Raw genomic sequence first — 20,253 nt, forward strand, 5'->3', positions numbered from 1 at the left:
TCATGATATAAGAAGATGAGTTTTGATGCCTGGGAGGCAGGGTAGACCATCTGGTACTTAGGCTTCTTTCATATGTGGTCACATTCTCTAAGTTATTACCACACAGGAAATAGCTTGCTGCCAAATTATAGAACAGAACCCAGAAACAAAGAATGCACACAGCATAAGCAAGCTGCCTACATTTTGCAGAGTTCTTTTCTTCTAAGGCAGCAGACTTTTAAGTTTTGAGAGATACTGAAACCCCACACAAATCTTCTGCTGGGATTTATGAAGTGTGTGTGCAATTCATAAGGCTCTTGTCTATGTATACAGAGCACAGCACCACAGGGCATACGGAAAAAAAAAAACGATGACTGGGCTGCATTTCAGTCAGGAAAGCCAAGGAGGAGATGGAAAATGTTTTCTGCACCAGCCTGTCAGTTCAGGAATGAGATCATGACACCTTGTAGCTGAAGAGGTTGCCTGGTGAATTGAGTCTTTGTAACCTTGATCTTCCTTGTTATGCTGGCTATGTGCACAGAAGTATCAAATAAGGCCGCAAAAATATTTTGTTATACTTGACTATCCATCCACCTGCTGGATGGCTTGATCTTGATGAATAAAGGTTAAAAGGCCAAGAGAAGGATCAGATAAGGTTCCTGCCCTAGGTGTGATGCAGTCAGCACTCCTTCCCCACGGCTCCTGAACAGAGACTAGGACTATAGGATAGTACACTCAGTAGGCTGACACTGCACAGCACATGCCATGTTCTTCAGAACTCAAGCAAGAGACTCAGCCACTTATAGCGCCATGAGCTATGGGTCCAGCATCCTAAACAAAGGATGCTCTTTGTGTTTACAACACCCAAATGACATCTTTTCTCTCTCGTTACCATCAGTATGATCATACCAACTCTCTGCACAATGAACATCTGCACTCAGAAAAGAAGTCAATTGAAATATCTGATCCCAAGGTGTGGGCTACATGGTAAGTCCATGGTAAACCCACATCTTGAATCCTGCATGTAGCTCTGGATATAGCAGAACCAGAAAAGATACAGGGACGGGTAATCAGGATGATCGGGGACACGGAGAGTCTTCCAGCTAAGGAGACACAAAATAGGCTAAGATTTTTCATCTGGGAGAAAAGACAACTGACAGGGAATAGGAGAAAGATTTATAAAATAATGAATGGTGGAGAGAAAGTAAATAGGGATTTAATTAATTGCCATCTCTCAAAATATTGGAACTAGGGGACATAAAAGAAAATGATTAGGAAGCAGATTTAAAACTAACAAAAGGAAGTCCCTCCCCCCCCCACCCCCCACACACACTACACAGCATGTAACTAACTTTGGGAACTCATTGCCACAGGATGTTGCAGAGGCTGACAGTTTAACCAAAAAGAGGATTAGACAAATTCATGGAGGATAGGTCCATCAGTGGGTATTAAATGCAATAGTATGGCTGCAGCCTTCAAATTAGGACTCCCTAGGCCTCTAAATATTGGGGGGGAGGGGGGGAGAGGTAGGGGACACATCAGTCTAGAATGCACCAGCTGCTACTTGTAGATGATCCTCAAGGACAGCCCTGCATAATACTCTTCCCCTTAGCTTTCACCCTGTGCTACTGTGAGATACAGGATAATTGGTATATGGATCTACGTTCTGATTCTATATGACATCTCTTAGGTCCCTGGCACACGTTACATTTAAGACATGATTAGCCAGTTAATTAAACATGAGTAATAACTTTGTGGCTGGTCCCTATTGCTCCATTAGCTGAATGCATGGCAGGCTAAGGTTGCCAGCTGCAGGGGCACACACCATGTGCCCCTGTGGCTGGGAGCCCTGTAAACTTCCAGCCATGAGAGCTTGCTATTTGCTAGTGCAAGGGGAGCCTGGGATCAGGAAAAAGCTGACTCCTGAGGTGCTCCAGCTGATGGGAGAAGCAGTAGCCTTTGAACTAAAAGCTGCAGCAAACAACTGAGTGACTTGTCCTTATTTTGGCAACTCCCTGCAAATTAAGCATGTTCTGAAACAACTGAGTATGAACAAGCTAGGTTCCAATATAAATCTGAATAAACCTGTTGTTGTCATCTTTTCTCCCCATTTTTGCTTTATTTCTTTTTCTTAAAGCAGTGCCCTTGAAGCTTGTATAATTTGAGTGCTCTGTCACCCTCCCCCGAAAAAAGCTTCAGGGTGGCTTACAATAAACCTGGATAAATTATAAAAAAAATAGAAAGATGACTTTATTTTAAATATTTTATAAGAAAAAAAGCAAGTCCCCAAACAACGCCCCCCAACTTCACCCCAGCTGCTAAAAACACATACAACTTAAAGGTCTTACAATGCTTCAAGATGTCCAGGCTTGGGCTCTAACAGGCCTCAAGAGAAAGGTAATTCCAAAGCTGAGGAGCAGCTATTGAGAATGACCTCCTGTGCTGTTTCACTGAAGAAACTTGGTGCACAAATTGCAGGAGGTTGTGCCCAGTTGACCTTAGGGATCACAATGCAAAATAAGGTAGAAGGCAGTTCCTTAGGTATGTAGGGTCCAGGCCAGTTAGTGATTTATAGGTCAAAACCAGCACAGTGAATTGCACCCTGAAAACTACTGGAAGCCAGTGCAGACTCTGGAGCACTGGAGTTAGGTGCTCCTAGTGACCCATCCATCTTGGAAGCAGGCTGCATGCAACATTCTGCACCAGCGGCTGCTTCCAGACAATCTTCAAGGGCAGCCCTGCACAGAGCAAATAATAATTGCTGTATTGCATGTATTAAGGACCCCCAGTCACAGCTTCAAATCCCATACTTATATTCTTCTGGATTTCTTTAATTTCCAGCTTGCTCACATTTAAAATTAAACAAATCTGTTTCCTTTCAGAGAGAATGCAGGAAATCGGGATTATAGCCATTTAACATGCCATTGTTGTGAAGAATTAAAACTGATGTGATGTCGTGCTCATTGTAGTTGCAGTCAAGAGTTCCATAAAAATTGCTTCTTTTTACTTTTCTTAAAATTTTGAACAATTTTATTGCTAATCCAAGGAGGTGACTAATAGCACGATGTTTCAGCACAGCTTCATATAAACACAGCAGCAGTATAAGCTTCTTTCTTCACAGACAGAACTCAGTCTGAGCACTTCCACCTTGACCTGTTAGACTCCTACCACATCAATTTTAAGAAACCAGCCTGTGCAGTGGTCTTGTGATATGCAGGCGAAGGGGCCAGGAAGAAATTAGCAAAATATAATCCATGATGGAGGACAGGCTAATATGCTTGAGATTTTGATCAGTTCAAGCTATTTGAGCAACCATCTAGCCAAAGACAAGAGCTCCCCTAGGCAATGAGAAGGATTTGTTTAAACCCTGTTATCTTTCACATAAGATTATAAAACCTCATGTGTCTTTTATAAGCCAAACTGATTTTCCCTGGCCTGATTAGGATTTGGTTCTTCCATGAGAGAATAAAGCACTTAAGACTTGTATTATATAAATAACAATCTAACATTTTTCTTGACTTCAGCCTGTGGGGAAGAACTTGGAAAACACATTCACTAACTTCTTCAGGCACTGTATTTTTAAGAGGTTTTATAAATTACTGACAGCTGGATTCAAGTAGTAATGATGAAAAGGCAAAGAACCACTAGAGCTGTATCTAGTAAAGGCTGTAGCATGAGTCCCATTGCTTGTGCTCCCTGGCTATGATAAATAATACATGGATCCAACGTTCATTTGCATTTGAAGGTTTGTTTTGTATTTGCTGCAAACCGAACAAAACCTAATATGGCATTTTATCAATACCAGTTCTGAGATGCAATTCCAGTGGCGTAGTCTAATCCAGCAATTAAAAAAAAACTAGACAGGGCAAGTAAAGGTCACATATTAGCATGCCCCAAGTCATGCATCTCAAAGTGCAACTGCATCGTAAGTATGTGAGGGTGTATACAGTATGTGAGAAAGAAGTGCAGGAAAATAAGGGAACACGTAAATCTGCAGTAGCTTAAAAATGTTGCATATGTACAAAAGGTTTTCAGGTGGAACAGTTTAGTACTAGCCAGAAAAATGGAGGACACTGTCCAAAGCACAGACTTGCAGGGCAAGGTTGAGTAGAGACTGTGGCACATGGGCCAAGGTGTTTCTGGTGCTCTCTGGGAATGATCCAGTACACTTAAGGTCTAAGGCATGGACTGGCAGAGCTGTAGTTCTTTGTGTCTGAGAGTAGCAAGAAAAAAAAAACCCACCAGAGAAAAAGAAGCATAAAAGCCTAAGACAGCCCAGACAAGTGCTGGGAATATAGGCCTCAGAAAAACCCTGCCAAGTATCACAGTTGGCTAGAAAGGGATTTGCGACTGTGAATAAAGAAACTCTCTCCTGCTCTCTCTTTCCTACTGTGGTCAGGGACACAGGACTTTGTCAGAAATACCTGACTTCTCCCATCGATTTCTCCTCCTCCCAGAAACAGTCTACATCATCTGAAATTTGGCAAACTGCTTAGTCAAGAAATCCTCACATTCAGCTCCCTCTAATGTCATTGCAATGTCTGTTGAGGGATGAGATTGGCTGTTGCTGTCCTCAAACACATTAGAACAAAATAGTACTGATATTCACTGTATAATCTATTCTCCTAGGGATAAGATATCACATTCAACCCTAGTGTGGCTTCAGAGACTTCAGTGGATCCAAGCAATTGGCTGGCCCTTGTGGGAAGAGGATTAGAAGTGAAAACTACTGGGAGAAAATAAGCACCTGTTTTAAAAGACCAACTAGAGAAGAACAGGACACATCTTTCCAACCAAGACAAGAACATCCTGTTAAGGTATCTATAAATTTGCATAAGAGTCTGTGTGTAACTCCAAGGATAATTAGGATTTGCCCTGAACTAAAATAGGTAGAAATAGCAAATCAGTTTCTGCTAATACCCTTTCTTCCATCAGCTGGGCCATGAAAACTGCTCAACAAAAGGGACTCATTATGGGACTGACAAGTCCTATGATCAGTTGCCTTATATCAGCACTGATTCATGTGAACTGTAACTGGTTTTAAATGCTAGGGAGAGCTGGTCTTTTGTATCCTTCATTGCTGGTTTAGCCTCCTTACTCTCAAAGGAGCATTCTGAAAAGGAAAAAAAAGAGCATGTCAGTAGCTTCCCAGTGCTTGCAGCTCCCCTGGTGCTTAATTATGTGGGAACTGTGACATGTAGCCTGTCAGCTAGAAAGTGTTGGATCCCTATGGTGCAGTTTGAAAGAGTTGTTGTGAAATATTGCTAGTTTGCTATAGAAATACAGACACCGTGCTGAGCAATTGGTCTGGCCTTCAACAATGTGTGGGTTCACCATGTTTTTTACCTAGCATCTTAGTTACTATGTGTATCTGCGTGCACTTGCATAACCTACACTTCTTGTGGCTTGATCCTCCAACTAACTTTACTGCACAGACATCTCTCTTTTCACTAAATACATAAATTCACTCATGTTAGTTTCCTGCTGCTCTCTAACTCTAAAATATATGCAGGACTGAGTAATCTTCAACACAGAAAGAGGAATGTTAGATCTCTAATTCAGCACTATGGCTATGAGGAAGGATGAAGAAACACTATACAGGAAAGTGATAAGCAGCTCTTCAGCATGACTCCAAATGGAAATTGAGTGAAAACCTCACCTTTAAGGTCCTGTTTTGGAATACACTATAATTTCCCTTACTTCTTACCTTTGACGTTGCAGTGCTTAGAATTGTGTTTTGAAGGTACTGCAGCACTCTTGAACAATCATTTAAAAAAAAAAAAATCAGTATTTTCACCTCCAAACACTCTTCTCTCTCTCTTTTTTTAAATCTCGCATCCATTCATACCATTGTCAGAAACTATACCATTGGCTAACAAACAGGTTCTTGTTATGCTGACAAAAAATAGTTTTTTAAAAAGTTTCTAAAAGACAAAATTTTAAAGGTATTCCCTGTATAGCAATTCTGGCTGCATTGTACCATTAGTTCATCTCTTTTCCTAGTGCTTGTGCCACAAGTATCCAGCCAAGTTTTCTTAGGGATGGTATATCAATGGGGAACTTACAAGGGCAAAGACCTTTTAGGACTATGAACAAAAAGAAAAAGAAAAAACAAATCCTCTGCTAGGTATCAATCTTGGATATTTAAAAATATTTCGTTTTGGATAAATAAGCATGAGAGAGAGAGGAAGAGAGAGAGCATGTATTTGTGTGTGTAAAACAGATCAGTTCACTGTTCTTTCTACTTTTGAGGAAATTTGCTTCTCATGCGTGTGATGCCATGCAATAAATAGCGAAGAGAGGCATGTGCTGTAGGTAATAGAAAACAGGCTGTGGCCCCTTAGAAGTTAGTATAAGATTCTGCATAATTCCTTAACTGTATTCTGTCCTTCACAGATACGTTATTTAATCCCAACAAACTTGCAGCTAAAATAAGAGAAGACACTGTACACACTGAGCTCAACTAATAAGGAAAGAAGGGCACTGGGAGCTGCCTAGAGTAGTCTGCAATAAAGAAGGGATCATTTTTTCCTTGCCTTCCTCTCCAAAGGTCTGTAGGAAGTGCAATGTTGGTTTCCACCAGTTTTAGCTATAGGAGTGATGAAGAAGGGAACCTTTGCTGACAACAGCATTAGGCTAGGTAGCACACTGGACATTCTGTGCTTCTCTCTAGAGTCAGTGACTCTACCCTCCTGAATATATTTTCCTCCCCGCTTTCACCTTGGGAGAGAAGCATCACTGGTTCTTGCTCTCCCATTCCTCTCACCTGCTTACACAGACAAATGCAAGGAGCAAGCAACAAGCAGCTGTGTTCCCTTCTTCCAGCAACAGAACAAAAGACCGTTTGGAGTCTCAGTCACCCTGGAGTGCTGTAAGGGTGCCCTGGAACAGTGTGCAATATTAGCACTGTTAGTGGGCAAACACCTACACATGATTCACAAGACAACCCAGGCATGCCAAATAGGAATTCACAGTGTCAAGACCTGCTGTGGTCTTTCTGAGTTCTTTGCAACAGAAAATTTACTCTATTATTTTTCCATAGGCAAAAAAAAAAGTGAAAGCTAACAAGTGGCATTTCCTGGGGGGAGGGCTTTGAGCCTAATGAGGCTGAGAACCACTGGGATCGACTCAGATGAGTGGGGAACAAAGTGGATGAACTAATAGGGCAGATTTATTGTACCCTCCAGGAACACCTTGAGACCCCATCCATAGCCAGATTCCTAGTGCTGGGGGATGAATTTCTTCCCAGCTCTGCCTAAACTGATTGCGTTAGTTAGTCCTTCGCTGCCGCATTACTATAGGAGCTGTGCACAGCATGGTCCATAAGTTAGGTATTTTCACAATATTCCTAGGTGGCCAGGAAGTGTAATTGTCCTCATTCTATAGAGGGGAGCTTAGGAGTAGAGAGATTTACCCTAGGTAAACCAGGAAGCCTACAATGGAGATGGGAATTAAACCTGGGATTCTTAAAACTGAGGCAACACTCAAACTGTCAGAGCATCATTCTTATGCAGTCATTGCTATATATGTTTTTTCAGCAACATGCATTGCTGCTGTTGCACTATGAAGATCCACATCCCCCTACAAGTTTATAATATCATAAGGAGATGCCTTATGGGGCCCAGAAGAACCATGACTGCATAATGTGTCAGCTACCTGACACATTAGGTAGCTAATGTGGTCCCCATCTTCAAAAAAGGGAAAAGGGAGGACCCGGGCAATATAGGCCCGTCAGTCTTACCTCAATCCTGGGGAAGCTCTTTGAGAAGATCATCAAGGAGCACATTTGTGATGGGCCGGCATCAGAGATGATGCTCAGGGGCAATCAGCATGGATTTATTAGGGGGAGATCATGTCAGACCAACCTGATTGCCTTTTATGATCAGGTCACAAAGGCCATGGACGCAGGTGTCGCGGTGGATGTAGTCTTTCTGGACTTCAGCAAGGCCTTTGACACCGTCTCTCACCCCATCCTAATTAATAAACTAGGCGACTGTGGCATAGACACCTACACGGTCAGATGGATTGCAGATTGGCTGAAGGGTCGCACTCAGAGGGTGGTGGTGGATGGATCATATTCGACTTGGGGGGAGGTGGGTAGTGGAGTCCCCCAGGGCTCGGTCCTGGGCCCTGCGCTGTTCAATTTCTTCATCAGCGATCTTGATGTTGGGGTGGAGAGCAACCTGTTTAAATTCGCTGATGACACCAAAATTTGGGGGGAGGTGAGCATGCTAGCAGGGAGAGAGAGATTGCAGAAGGATCTGGATAGGTTACAGGGGTGGGCAGACAGGAACAGGATGCGTTTCAATACGGACAAGTGCAGGGTGCTGCACTTGGGTAGTAGGAACCAGCAGCACACTTATACGATGGGGAACTCCCTACTTGAGAGCACGGAGGCGGAAAGGGATCTTGGTGTCATTATTGACTCCAAGATGAACATGGGCCGACAATGCGAGGTCATGGTTGGCAGGGCTAACCGGACCTTGTCGTGCATCCACAGGTGCATCTCGAGTAGAGCCAGGGAGGTGATCCTCCCCCTCTATGCGACGCTGGTCAGGCCGCAGCTGGAGTATTGTGTCCAGTTCTGTGCGCCCCATTTCAGGAGGGATGTGGACAACATGGAGAGGGTCCAGAGGAGGGCCACCCGCATGATCCGGGGACAACAGGGCAGACCCTACAGTGAGAGACTGCGGGACTTGAACCTATTCAGCCTCCACAAGAGAAGGCTGAGGGGGGACCTGGTGACCGTCTATAAACTCACTAGGGGGAACCAGAAGGGTTTGGGGGAGACGCTGTTTCCCCTAGCCCCCGCTGGCATAACAAGGAGTAATGGGCACAAGTTGATGGAGAGGAGGTACAGATTGGACATCCGAAAAAACTACTTCACAGTTAGGGCGGCTAGGAGCTGGAACCAACTTCCAAGGGAGGTGGTGCTGGCCCCTACCCTGGGGATCTTTAAGAAGAGGCTGGATACTTACCTGGCTGGACTCATTTGAGTCCCGTTTTTGTTTTTATGGTTTTTTTTTTTTTGGGTTGTTCTCCCGCCCTGGCGGGGGGTCGGGCTAGAAGATCTATTAGGTCCCTTCCGACCCTGAAACTATGAAACTATGATATGCAAATCACCCTGACTGCAAATCACCCTGGCTAAGCTTTAGGAAAAATATGTATACACTGGGGGAGAGGGGATCCCTAGCACATTTACTTTTGTTCTCTGACACCTATTGATAATTTACAGCGTAACCACAGCAAAGGAACATAATTATTATATACATGGAAAAAACAGCTCAGGAGGCTGTAACTTGGAAAGCTTCACAGTGAGGAATGCAGTCCTTAATAATGCTGTGGTAGTCAAGAGGCAGCACACAATGTTTGCATGTGCATAACTACTACTGAATATAATTGTAAGAATCATTGGGAGAAAATACAAGGAATATAGTGTGACATCCTTGGGAAAGAGACATAGAAAGGCTGAATGCAAATACAAAAATGGAGGGCAAGGAACTAGGCTTTTCAAACAGGAAATGTGCAATAGAGCACTGCTGACACAAGATCAGATTCAGTGTGAGAAGTGAATGCTTTTACAAAAATTATAAAAAATTACAATGCCTGTTATTGAAATCTCAAGCATATAGAATAACCAGAATTTAACTGTCTTAAACTGCCATGGTTGCGATTACACTAGTTGCAATTTAACTGCAGTGAAAGCTCTTCCAGGGAACAATGAGATCCACAAAGCTGATTGTTGTCAGAAAATTCTTTGAAGGGCAAGTTGACTTAACAGGTTATTGTAAAATGATACAAAGCAGTGGCATGATCTGTATGCAACAAAGATTAAATACATAACTAATTGTTAATGACAAGATTCATTACCAATCTCCGTCTCTCCCCTTTCTGTTGCTCCCATGGAGTTTTATTCTATTACTCTTATGAAGGGCAACATTATTTTTATTCTACTAACTATATTTCTAGTGAACTCCATAAGAATCTCTTAAATTTCATAAAGGTTTACCTTTCATGGGACATTATGTAATCTATTCTACTGTGCCATCTATCAATTCATCTATCTAATACAGCTTCTTTCTCTGCATTGTGGGTGTGTACAGAAGTTGCTTTTTTGCCATTTAAAGCGCTTTATTGCCCTGACTTAACAGAAGTGCATGTCTTTATAGCACTTTAAAAATAGGTACAGTGCTTTAGAGGTGCAGACGGAAGTGCAGATCCCAGATGCAACTCAGAACAATTTTTGCAAAGTGCTCTTTGTTACAAGGTTACTCCAGACCAAACAGAGGTTCACTGTTGGTTCTGAGGGAAGGAGAATCTAGCTGCTGCAGGGAGCCTGCAGCCAGGTTTCCATTGCAATGGCCAGGGCTCTCGGCCAGTGCTGGCTGTTTTCAGAATGGGAGGGGGAAAAGGGAGCAGAGGGAGCTCATTCCTGAAAATCCCCAGCTGGTGCTGAAGGGCAAGGTGGGTGAATTGAAGCACACCCACCTCAAGGGGACTTCAATACTTCCCGCCCCGCCCCACCCCGCCATTGCGGGGGCTGAAAAACACCTAGATTGAACTCTTTCTGCGCCCTTTCCCCCCTCCCCCCAATCTCAAAACATTGACAGGCTGGGAGCTCTGCAGACACAAGTTACAAAAGTCGCTACATTTTGAAACATCTTAACTTGATACCTCATGCAATGATGGGTCAAATTTTCACCTGACTGGCCATTTTTAAGCTGTTTGCAGCCATGTACTTGTGTTTGGTCATGGCTATAAACTGCTTTCTGTGGCCAGATTGGGCAAAAATTGTGACTTCTGTCTGCACCCTAACTTAACCCTTGTTAAATGAGGTATTCAAGTTTGAAGTGCTGTATTTTACAGCACTTTAGCAACATACAGCACTTTACAGAACTTGTTTGCTGCTCAAATTTTTGGTGATTTGGCCAGTAATCCATGGACTTTTCAAGCTTGGTTAGTGCTCCCCAGTTTCCAGGAGCTTGACTCACTCTGCAGCCAGAAGGGCTGGCTCTGTGCTAGAAGCCTCCAGGACCTGTGAAGCTCCTGCTACCCCAGAAGACCGGTGGGTGCCTGGCAGGGCTTGCAGGCAGGGCAGGTTCTGGGTTGGGCAGTGCTGAGGGGAAAGAGGTTAGTTCAGTTCTATGCAGCCCAGGCAGGAAGGAAGTGTTGGTGCCAGCTGCATGCCATCCTGCCTGGCTGGGGACCCACTCCCTCCTGGTATGGTGTGGTTGGGAAGGGCCTCTGTAGTCCTGGATGAGTCAGGGAAGCATGGGAGCTTGGCATGCGTGTGGGGGTGGGGGGGGATGGGGAACTCATCAAACACCCACAGACCACAGAGCCCCAGAGCAGCTGCAGCTGGGAGCCTGGCACAGCACACAGCACCTGGGACACACACAAGCATGCCCCCTCTCCCCCCCAAGACCCTATATGCTTAGGGTCCAGAGGCTTGGAGTAGGGCTGGGCAAGAGCTGCTGCCCAGTCTTGTGGCTCACTCCAAGGAATGGGGGACAGGTCACAGGTGGGACACCCTGAGACCCTGCATAGTTGGAGACCAGATGCCTGGAGCCGGGCTGTCAGCCTACTGCCTGGCCTGTGGTAGAAGCAGTGCTCACATCCAGTCATATGGCAGGGGAGGGGGGCAGGGAGGATGAGAAGCTGAGTGACAGCTTCTCATCCCAGCTCCACCTTGTCTGCTGGTCTGCTGCTGCCTGCAGTCTCCTGCAGCCCCAGGAGGCTGCAGAGCACCCCCTGCCTCCTAGCTTAGAAAGTGCAGGAAGGCTCAGTGCCCCACTTCCTCCCCTACCAAACACTACACTTCTATCATGTTTAAGAGCACTGTAACTTTATATTGCTATAAAAAGTGTACTAAATTACAGCACCGCTAAACATGTATGCAGCACTTCTGTACACACCCTGTATCATCTATTACTTGTTAGTAACCACATCGTGTGACTACTTTTTGGTCCTCATGAAACACAATTTACTGGTGGTGAATGTTTTTTTTTTAACAAATAAAAATATAATATGAAATTGTTAAATGAAACCTGAGTAATTGGAATAATTAAGTTACTTACCAGGACCAGGCTGGAGGTCTTTAAATTGTATCATCTACATGCACATTCTCATTGAGTCTCTCATTCCCTGAGCCTTTGATTGGAGACTTTTTGTTTTAGTCATACCCATAGAGTGTGTTCTAGCCCCCACCTTCCCAGACTGAGGGGATAAGGGTGGTGTGTGCTTCCTAGTTCCAGTTATCTTTCAGTTTCAGTCTTACACTGTATGACTCAAAGAAGAGGAAGAAGAGGATAGATATAACTGCACATGTGGACAATCTCAAAGAACTCCAGCTACTGTGAAGTAACTTTGTTCTCTCTTGAGTAATTGTCCACTTACATGTTTATGCTACAGGTGACTTCAAAATATTGGCCACCTATACCTGGAGGTAGGCCCCATAGTCCCCTAGGTCATGGCTGTCCAATTTCTGGAAAGTGCGGGACTGCATACTCCATGGGCCACAGGCTCCTAGGATGCATGCAGCAGAGGCTGCATGTGCGGTGGGCCTTCCTCGGTACCCCTGAAAGTCTGCCCCTCTCTCACCAGCTCCTTTGCCAGTGGCACACAGATGGCCTGGCTCCCCTCTCCGTGGCAGTGCATGGGGCACAGGCATTACAGAGCCCTCCCTTGGTCCCCTCCCATTGCAATGCCCCAGTCCCAGGACTAAAAGGAGGAATCAGAAGCTGGAAGAGAGTAGCGAAGCCTGGAGAACTTGATGCCATAGCAGCAGAAGTGATGATAGCCATGGCTGACAGAGCCTGTTGGCCATGTATCAGCCCCTTTCAGGCCACATATGACCCCAGCGGCTACCAATTGGACAGCCCTGCTGTAGGTGAACTAAAAGACTGCCCAACTAAATGCTCTGTCCTCAAGGCTTCTGTAATTGCAAAGTGTTTAGTAAAGGTGTTTATGGACTCCGGGTGGCTGCCTTGCAGATTTCACCTATGGGCTAAGTACAGACATTCAAAAAGCCAAAGCTTGAATTGATTCAATCTTTGCAGGTTAGTCTAAACTGCGCAGACTGAACCAGGAAGCAAGTGAATAAACATTCATTTTTTATTCCAGAAATGCAGCCACGTGCCTGCAGTGGCTCAGGCTAGAAGATACAGCAAGCCCTCCCTTCCCTTCAGCAGTGGCTGGTGTCAGGAGGTGATGTGACTCCACCAGATTGTTGTTTGGGACATTAAGTGACATGACTACCAGTGAGTGACATTCGGTGATGCAGTGGCAGAGGAATGTGACCTTAATATGCACTATCATGCGGACAGTGCGTGATCGATAGTAGCCTAACCAATCAGAAGTTGCCCCTAGAGCGTGACTGGCCGGACCAGCATGCTGAGGCCTCCAGAATGTTCCATCAAGGGGGGACCCTGATTGGCTAGGGAGTCTATAAAGGGGACTGCGCGCCTCAGCGTAGGGTCCCCAGATGCTCCTGAACTCAGGAAGACAGCCTGATCACCTGTCTTGTCTGGACAGACCCCTAGGCCTCTAGCTAGATTCCTAGCATAGGCTACCACAGCTTATAGCTAGACCACGCGCTATCCGGAACGCCCTGTGTGTTGCCCAACTAGGCATCATACTTGTACTGATAGTATTTTCAGCTGCAGTCGACCTTCACGATTACACCTTGCTTGTTACTTGCCGCTACCCATCATCTGTTCGTTCTCTGCACCACGTTGTCTGTGTCCACCTGCTACTGTAAATAGTCCTTGTAATTAGTTCCTGTATTCATCAAGTTGATTCAACTCGTTAATCATCTTGTTGGTTTGTAAGTAAACTTATGAATTTTGTTCACCTACTAGTTGTCGCGCTTTTTTCCTCTCTCACACTTGGCATCCCCGAACGTGTCTGGGTTGGGGTCACTACTCAGTGCCCCACTCGACACGCAACTGAGATCATTTTCCAAACACCATCCTTGAATTATGGCCCACAGCTGGAAGGCTGGAAGAGAAGATGGAAGAGAAGCCATGCTGGCTTTTCCCCCCTCTGCTCGAGCAAAGGGGACAAAGGTGGGGGCGTGGTCAGACGCCAGCCCCAGGCTAGCCCGCTGAGGCAGAGGGAAGGGAGGGGGTTTAAACTGGCCACTGGAGTGGGGGTTTAAACCTCCTGCAAGGTTTAACCCCCCGGCCCTCCCCCCCACCTCAGCATGCTGGCCCAGGGTCAGCATCTGTCCATGCCCTTGCCTCCTCTGCTCAGGTGGGAGCAGTGGAAAAGCCTGGCAGGGGCAGCTGCACCGCTGGCCAGGCAGACCCCTGCTGGGGACCTATGCCAGTGGGAGAGGGGCTTTAAACCCCTCTCCCTCCCTCCCCTCTGCCTCTGTGTGCTGGCCTGGGGCTGGGACTGGCCATGCCCCTGCCTCCTCCGCTCAAGCAGCAAGTGACAGGAAAAGCCTGTGAGCAGCTGCTCTGCTCCCACCAGGCAGATCTGGCTGTGATCCTGAGCAGGATTTCCCACTTCCACTCCCACCCCCTGCTGGCTGAGATAGTGGTAGGGAGCACAGGGGTGCGGAGAACCCTGCTCCACTGAAGCAGACAGCCCAGCCCAGGGCTGCAAAGCATCCTGGGATGCAGGGGGACTATTAATTAACTTCCACCAGGAAGGAGTCTGGGACAGAAGTTCTATAAACGGATTTGACCTGAATCTGTTAAGTCTGATACTACTTTTAACCAGGTTTATCTTAAGCCAGTTTTGGCCATTTTGAAAGCGGTTTATGTGCACAGAACTTCTGTTCTGCTACAGGTTTAAACCAGTTTCTGTCCACTTAAACTGGTTTGTGTGCAACTTTTGTCCTTAGCCATGGAGCTAAATCTGTAGAAGTGGTATGGGCTCTACTAGGATGACCAAAAATTAGAGAGAGGGCTCTATGTTAGCAGTCTCATAGTTTAACTTCATGGAGGCCTTCAAAATGGACAATCTCTGGGATGATATTAAACTGCCTTTAGAGACTTTTGGTTCTGTTTAGGTAATAGGTCAAATTTCTCTTGATGTCAAACAAGAATAGAGAGAACTCAGTTCTAGAGGTATAGGGAAGAACACTGGTGAACTGATGTGTTGGCTCAGCTGGGATTCAGATACCACGTGAGGTAGAAACTTCAGGAAGGTCTCTCAAGGTCACTTTATCTGGATAGAAGGTAACGAAGAGGAGGGATCCACCATAAAGGCTTAGATCTTGCCCACTTTTCTGGCCAAGGCAATCATAGTCAGCAATGTCCTTTTCATGGACAGAACAAGTAATGAACAAGTTGTCACTGGCAACTTTGGCCATTGGCAAATGACCATCCCACCAAAGACACAAAGACCAGGTTCCTGGTCCCATTGTGGGATAGAGTTATTTGTGAGGAAACAATTTAGCCAACTTCTAGAAGAATCTGAGAGCAACTGGGTGAGAACACACAAGTCAACCCTCAGTCAGTGAGTGATAAGCTAGCAAGTGAATTTTAACCGAATTCCTGGACAGATTAGCACAAAGGTGCTCCAGTATGTCAGAAATGGAAGAATGGTCAGGAGAAATAGTCTTTGACCAATACCAACCAGAGAATATAGTCCATTTTATCAGGGAGGTACATCTAGGTAGAGTCCTTCCTGAATGGCCCTGATGAGCAAAATTTTATTTCTCTGCTATTGAGACCCATTCAGAATCTGCGCTATTAAACAAAGGAGGTTCAAGTTCAAGTGAAACACTTCCATCTGTCTAGCATCACCGGGTCCAGAACCAAAAGTAATACCCCTGGAGACCTTCATCAGCAGCAGCAGGAGGACCTGATACCAAAAATATGCCCAAGCAGAATCAGAGGCAGGAAGATGTACAGGAGACCACAGATGCCCAGAAACACATCTGGCATGAAGCCAGAGCTGAGAACTTCTCTGGAAAAAAATATCTGAAAATTACTGCAGACTTCAGTAGCAAATACGTGTCTCTCGGAGTAACCACAATCAGCAAAGATCACCTGAAGGATGAAACTTTTGAGGTCTTGCTGTCAGTGAATGGAAAAGACTCTGCTGAGGTGATCTGTCACAGAGCTCTGGAGGACTGGTAAGTGAACTACTACCAAGGGTGAATTGTTTCCCTGCACAGGGAGGAAAATCTTGTGTTGCCTTGTCTGTTGATGTAAAGCATGGCCATGTAAAAAATGAAGAAAATCCTTGCAAGCCCTCTACCACCTGGAGCTCCAACATACCCATATGGAGCTCTCACTCATTTGGCATCCAGATACACTGCCCTTGGAGGTTGTCTGTAAGTGCTCCTCAACCTAGTAAAGGCATCTGATGATAGTTACAGAACAGGAAGCAGGGTGGAAAGATACTCCCCCCGCCCTTGCCCACATTGCTCATTTCCACCATAATGAAGGGAATTGTCACAGTCATGCTAAGAGGAAGTGCCTCCTCGGCTTCTATAGTCCTGAGGTCATATCTGTCATGCAGTGTCACAAAGATGACAAAGGCCAAGGATAGAATGGTGATATTTCACTGACAGGAAAAACTATTCCAGAAGCTGGAAATGTCCCTGCCAGAGGTAAACCTTTGACTTTATAGAGTCTTGGAGGATCTGATGAACTCAAACCTTCGGGCTGAGGTTAACAGTGACTTCTGTAAACTGAACGTTAGATCCAAGGAGCAAAAGAGCCTGGAGGTTAATAAGAGGTCTTTGAGAGAAGAATGCTCCTAAACAGTAGAGCCACATGGCTTAGCTAGAATAAAAATCAAGATCAAGGTGGGGGAAGTAGACAAAGGTGCCAAAACCTAGCTTTAATACCTTTCCTATGCACTCCCAAAACAAAATAAAGGCATGGAAGGGATGTGGGGCAAAGTCAAATAACAAAGAAATAATACACAATAGGGCTGTGCAAAGCTTTGGTCCCTGATTTGATTCGGTGGAGATTTGGCCCGATTCGGTGGCCGAATCTCCAAATCAAATCAGAGGGCCCTTTAATCACTCTGAATCAAATTGGAACCCTCCGAATCAATTCAGAAAGATTTGGAAAGATTTGGCAAGTCAGACATAGACACAGCTTTAAATGTTTTTTCTACATACCTCTAGGTAGCAGGTGGCTTGTGAATGTGCGATGCTGGGGCGCATGGAGCATCTCACACTATCGCAGCGGGGCTCCCCGGTGAGCTCAGCAGTAGACCCAGAAGTGGACCAGAAGCACTTCTGGTCCACTTCCTGGTCCACTGGAGAGCCAGCTGAAGGGCCCCCCCCGGCCTCCCCGGCTCAGCGACTGGTGCCTCCTGGGTCTGGGGGGGCACCCACGGTCCCTCTGTGGCTGATTGCTGAGCTGAGGGGGCAGGGCACGGGTTTGTCACTGAGCACGCTTCTGAGTTTGCGGCTGAGAACACCGGGGGGGGGGGGGGGGCTACCGGGGGGTGCCGGGTGAGCTACTGTGGGATGCTCCATCCACCCCACCATCGCAGCGTTCATGAGCCATGCTGGTACCTTGAGGTATGTAGAAAAAACATTCAAAGCTGTGTCTGGCCAAATCGCTGATCCTCTGAATCAGCATTGAAGCTTCAGATTCAGATTTAGTCGAACTGAATCAGGAACAGTGATCCAAATCAATGAACTGAATCACTGTCCCCGATTCAGGCCGAATCTGAATCGAATAGCGCCCATTTTGCACACTCCTAATAAATAAAAGCAAGACACCAAAAAGCTAAGGATTTGAACAGAAAGTCAGCTGCCATGCCATAAGAATGCATTGCAAGTAACATATAGGCACCTGAGAGGAACTGAAGAGCAGATATGGGCAGTGTCCTTTATCCCTTCAAGATAAGAGGGTTGTGAAGTGGGAAGAGTGCACACTACAAATACTGTGTCAAGGCAAAAGTGTCCATTCAAAGATTTAGAGTGAGAAACGCACATTGTGCAAATGGATATTTGGATAATTACTCAGAGGAGAAGTTGAGGTTTGACTGTTTTGCCCTCCCTGGTCCCTGTTAAACAAGTCAGTCAGAAAAAAATATCAAACGTCCACAATAATAACTGCAATGAATAGCTAGGATAATTTCTGGCTGCCTTTGAAAAATCCTAGAGTAAGTCATGTCAGTGTGGATACTCAAGGGAGATGAGATCACACACTTCCCAGAGAAACACCAACCTTCTGGGAAACGTGGCATTATCCCAGACATGCTACTACACCTCTGTACTAGAGAAGGTAGATTATAGTGTAGTTTACCTGGGTACCAACTCTAAAAGCAGCTTCTACTTGAGCTTTAAGGATGTTACATTTCATATGATCAGATACAGAAGGTGACACTGGGGGATGAAGACTCTTTTCAGAAACTTTCTTGTCTTCACTCTGTGATAAATATAAAAGACAACACAGAGATACATATTAGAGAATAAGTCAACAAAACAATTAGCACAAATTTTACTTAGTAGAAGTATCTGATGAGCAAAAACATTCAAAGATGAAACAACTTGATTTTATTACCAAGATAATAAAGGCCTGCGGGAAAATGTGGCATTGCTGGGTATCCAAAGACTGATATACAGCATTAAAAATACGGGGAAATACCCAGGCCTTCAGGTATCCTTTAAAATCTGAAATTAAGTTGAAAAATAGAACAAGAAATCTGTATTCCCTGCCTGAACCCAGGCAAATATGCTTGTAGGTGAAAGAGTTCAATATTCTGGGTGTGGATACACAAAGGCTTGGAGCCCTTTCAAAAGGGGAACATTTTAAAAGGGCAGCAGCTGGTATATTATAATTGTTATGTGCAAATGAGTAGAGAAAGATTCAAATGCAGCAAACCTGCTCCAGCTTTAACCCTGGATGGAGGAATATTAAATTGGAGCTGTTTGTTGCATTTGAATAGAATCATAGAAAAAAATTTTCAGCTTATTCATGCATAACAATTTGGGTACAGACAGAACACTTGACCATTCCAAGAATGTCACTGATTGGGAACCATTCCACAACTATCCCTGGACAGAAGTGTCCACACACACACTGCTAAGGGCCCTAAGTAGAACCCTTACCTTTTAGGGATTACATTGCTACCAAAATACCACCAGTACCCAGACCATCATGCCTTCCAGGGATCAGTGCACCAAGTTTCACCCAGTGTCCTTTAGAGGGGGAAGATTTGGATTGGGAATAGGGGGTGGAGTTGAGGGGTTGCAGGGTGCTGGGGGCTTTGTAAACCCCTGCTTGAGGCTCCCCCAAGAACTCCCCAGCTTTCCCAGCCACTCAAATGCCTTGCATTGCCAACAATTGCACGGAGATATGTGTGTAGGGCAGAACTTACAGAACAGGAGTGGCTGCAAGAGTGCAGCAGAGGGTGAGGAACAATAAACAGCTAATGAGCTAATTCACTTCACACTGAGCATGGGATTGACAGCCATGATCTTCTATTAAGTGCCCATAGTCCATTGTGCAATGGCTGTTCCCCCCACCCAGCAACTGACAGGTGTTTACTGTTGCAGGCACAACTAGCCACTTAACACAAGTTGGAGGCCAAACTACCACCCCCATGTTCTCCCCACCATCCCTCTTGAACCTGGCTACTCCCTTCACCCCAAATAAGTCTAGGAACCCCACCTCGGCTCTCTAGCAGGGAAGTGAAACTGAGACAGAGGCTTTCTGCTTCCCACCCCTGCAGACTGTGGTCTCGATAGGCAAAAGATCTTTGGGTAGTTAAGTCCTGGCTACATCCCAGAGCAGTCCCATTGCCCTGCATGGTTTTTGGGAGGGGGAGGGGGGGCAGTGTTGAGGAGCAGAGCAGTTTGTATTGCCTGAAGGACTCACTAGACATTAGGCACAGAATACTCTGTGTCTGCACATAACATTGAACCAGTTCAAGGAGAACCAGTTCAGAATAGTACTTATTTTCCTGGTGTGCTTTTAAAACATTCTAGAAAGTTTAAACCGATCTAAAGTGGCAAGCATGTCTAGAGGTGCAGACAGAAGTGACAATTTTCACCTGATCTGGCCCCTGAAAGTGTCCCACAGCTGTAACCAAACAAGTGCATGGCTGCAGAGCACTTTAAAAGGGCTTGATCCCTGGCAATCTGAACCGGACTTTGAGGGACTGCCGCCACCACTCCAAAGTGGAGCACCTTCATTAACTTCTGTCTGTGTGCACCAGGAGAAGGGCTCAGCTGATGTAGCCTAGCACTGCTCCCGGCACTGTTTTCAGAAGGGGGCGGGGGGGCGGGAGCAGACGAGTCTCGTTCTGGGGGTTGCCCAACTGGCGCTGGAGGGTGGGGAGAGAGGA

The 20,253-nt window shown here is 45.6% G+C and overlaps 1 protein-coding gene across 1 annotated transcript in view; it reads right to left on the reverse strand.

Annotated features, from left to right (window-relative positions):
* Positions 1 to 20,253, reverse strand: part of EPB41L4B (erythrocyte membrane protein band 4.1 like 4B) — a 223,020-nt gene that overhangs the window by 91,424 nt on the left and 111,343 nt on the right. Inside the window, exon 19 of the mRNA XM_025216298.1 lies at positions 18,210 to 18,332. Coding sequence (XP_025072083.1) covers positions 18,210 to 18,332 — 123 coding nt within the window. The remainder of the gene's footprint in view (positions 1 to 18,209; positions 18,333 to 20,253) is intronic.

The sequence above is a fragment of the Alligator sinensis genome, unplaced genomic scaffold, assembly GCF_000455745.1.
Source record: "Alligator sinensis unplaced genomic scaffold, ASM45574v1 scaffold790_1, whole genome shotgun sequence".
NCBI classification, from domain to species: Eukaryota; Metazoa; Chordata; order Crocodylia; family Alligatoridae; genus Alligator; species Alligator sinensis.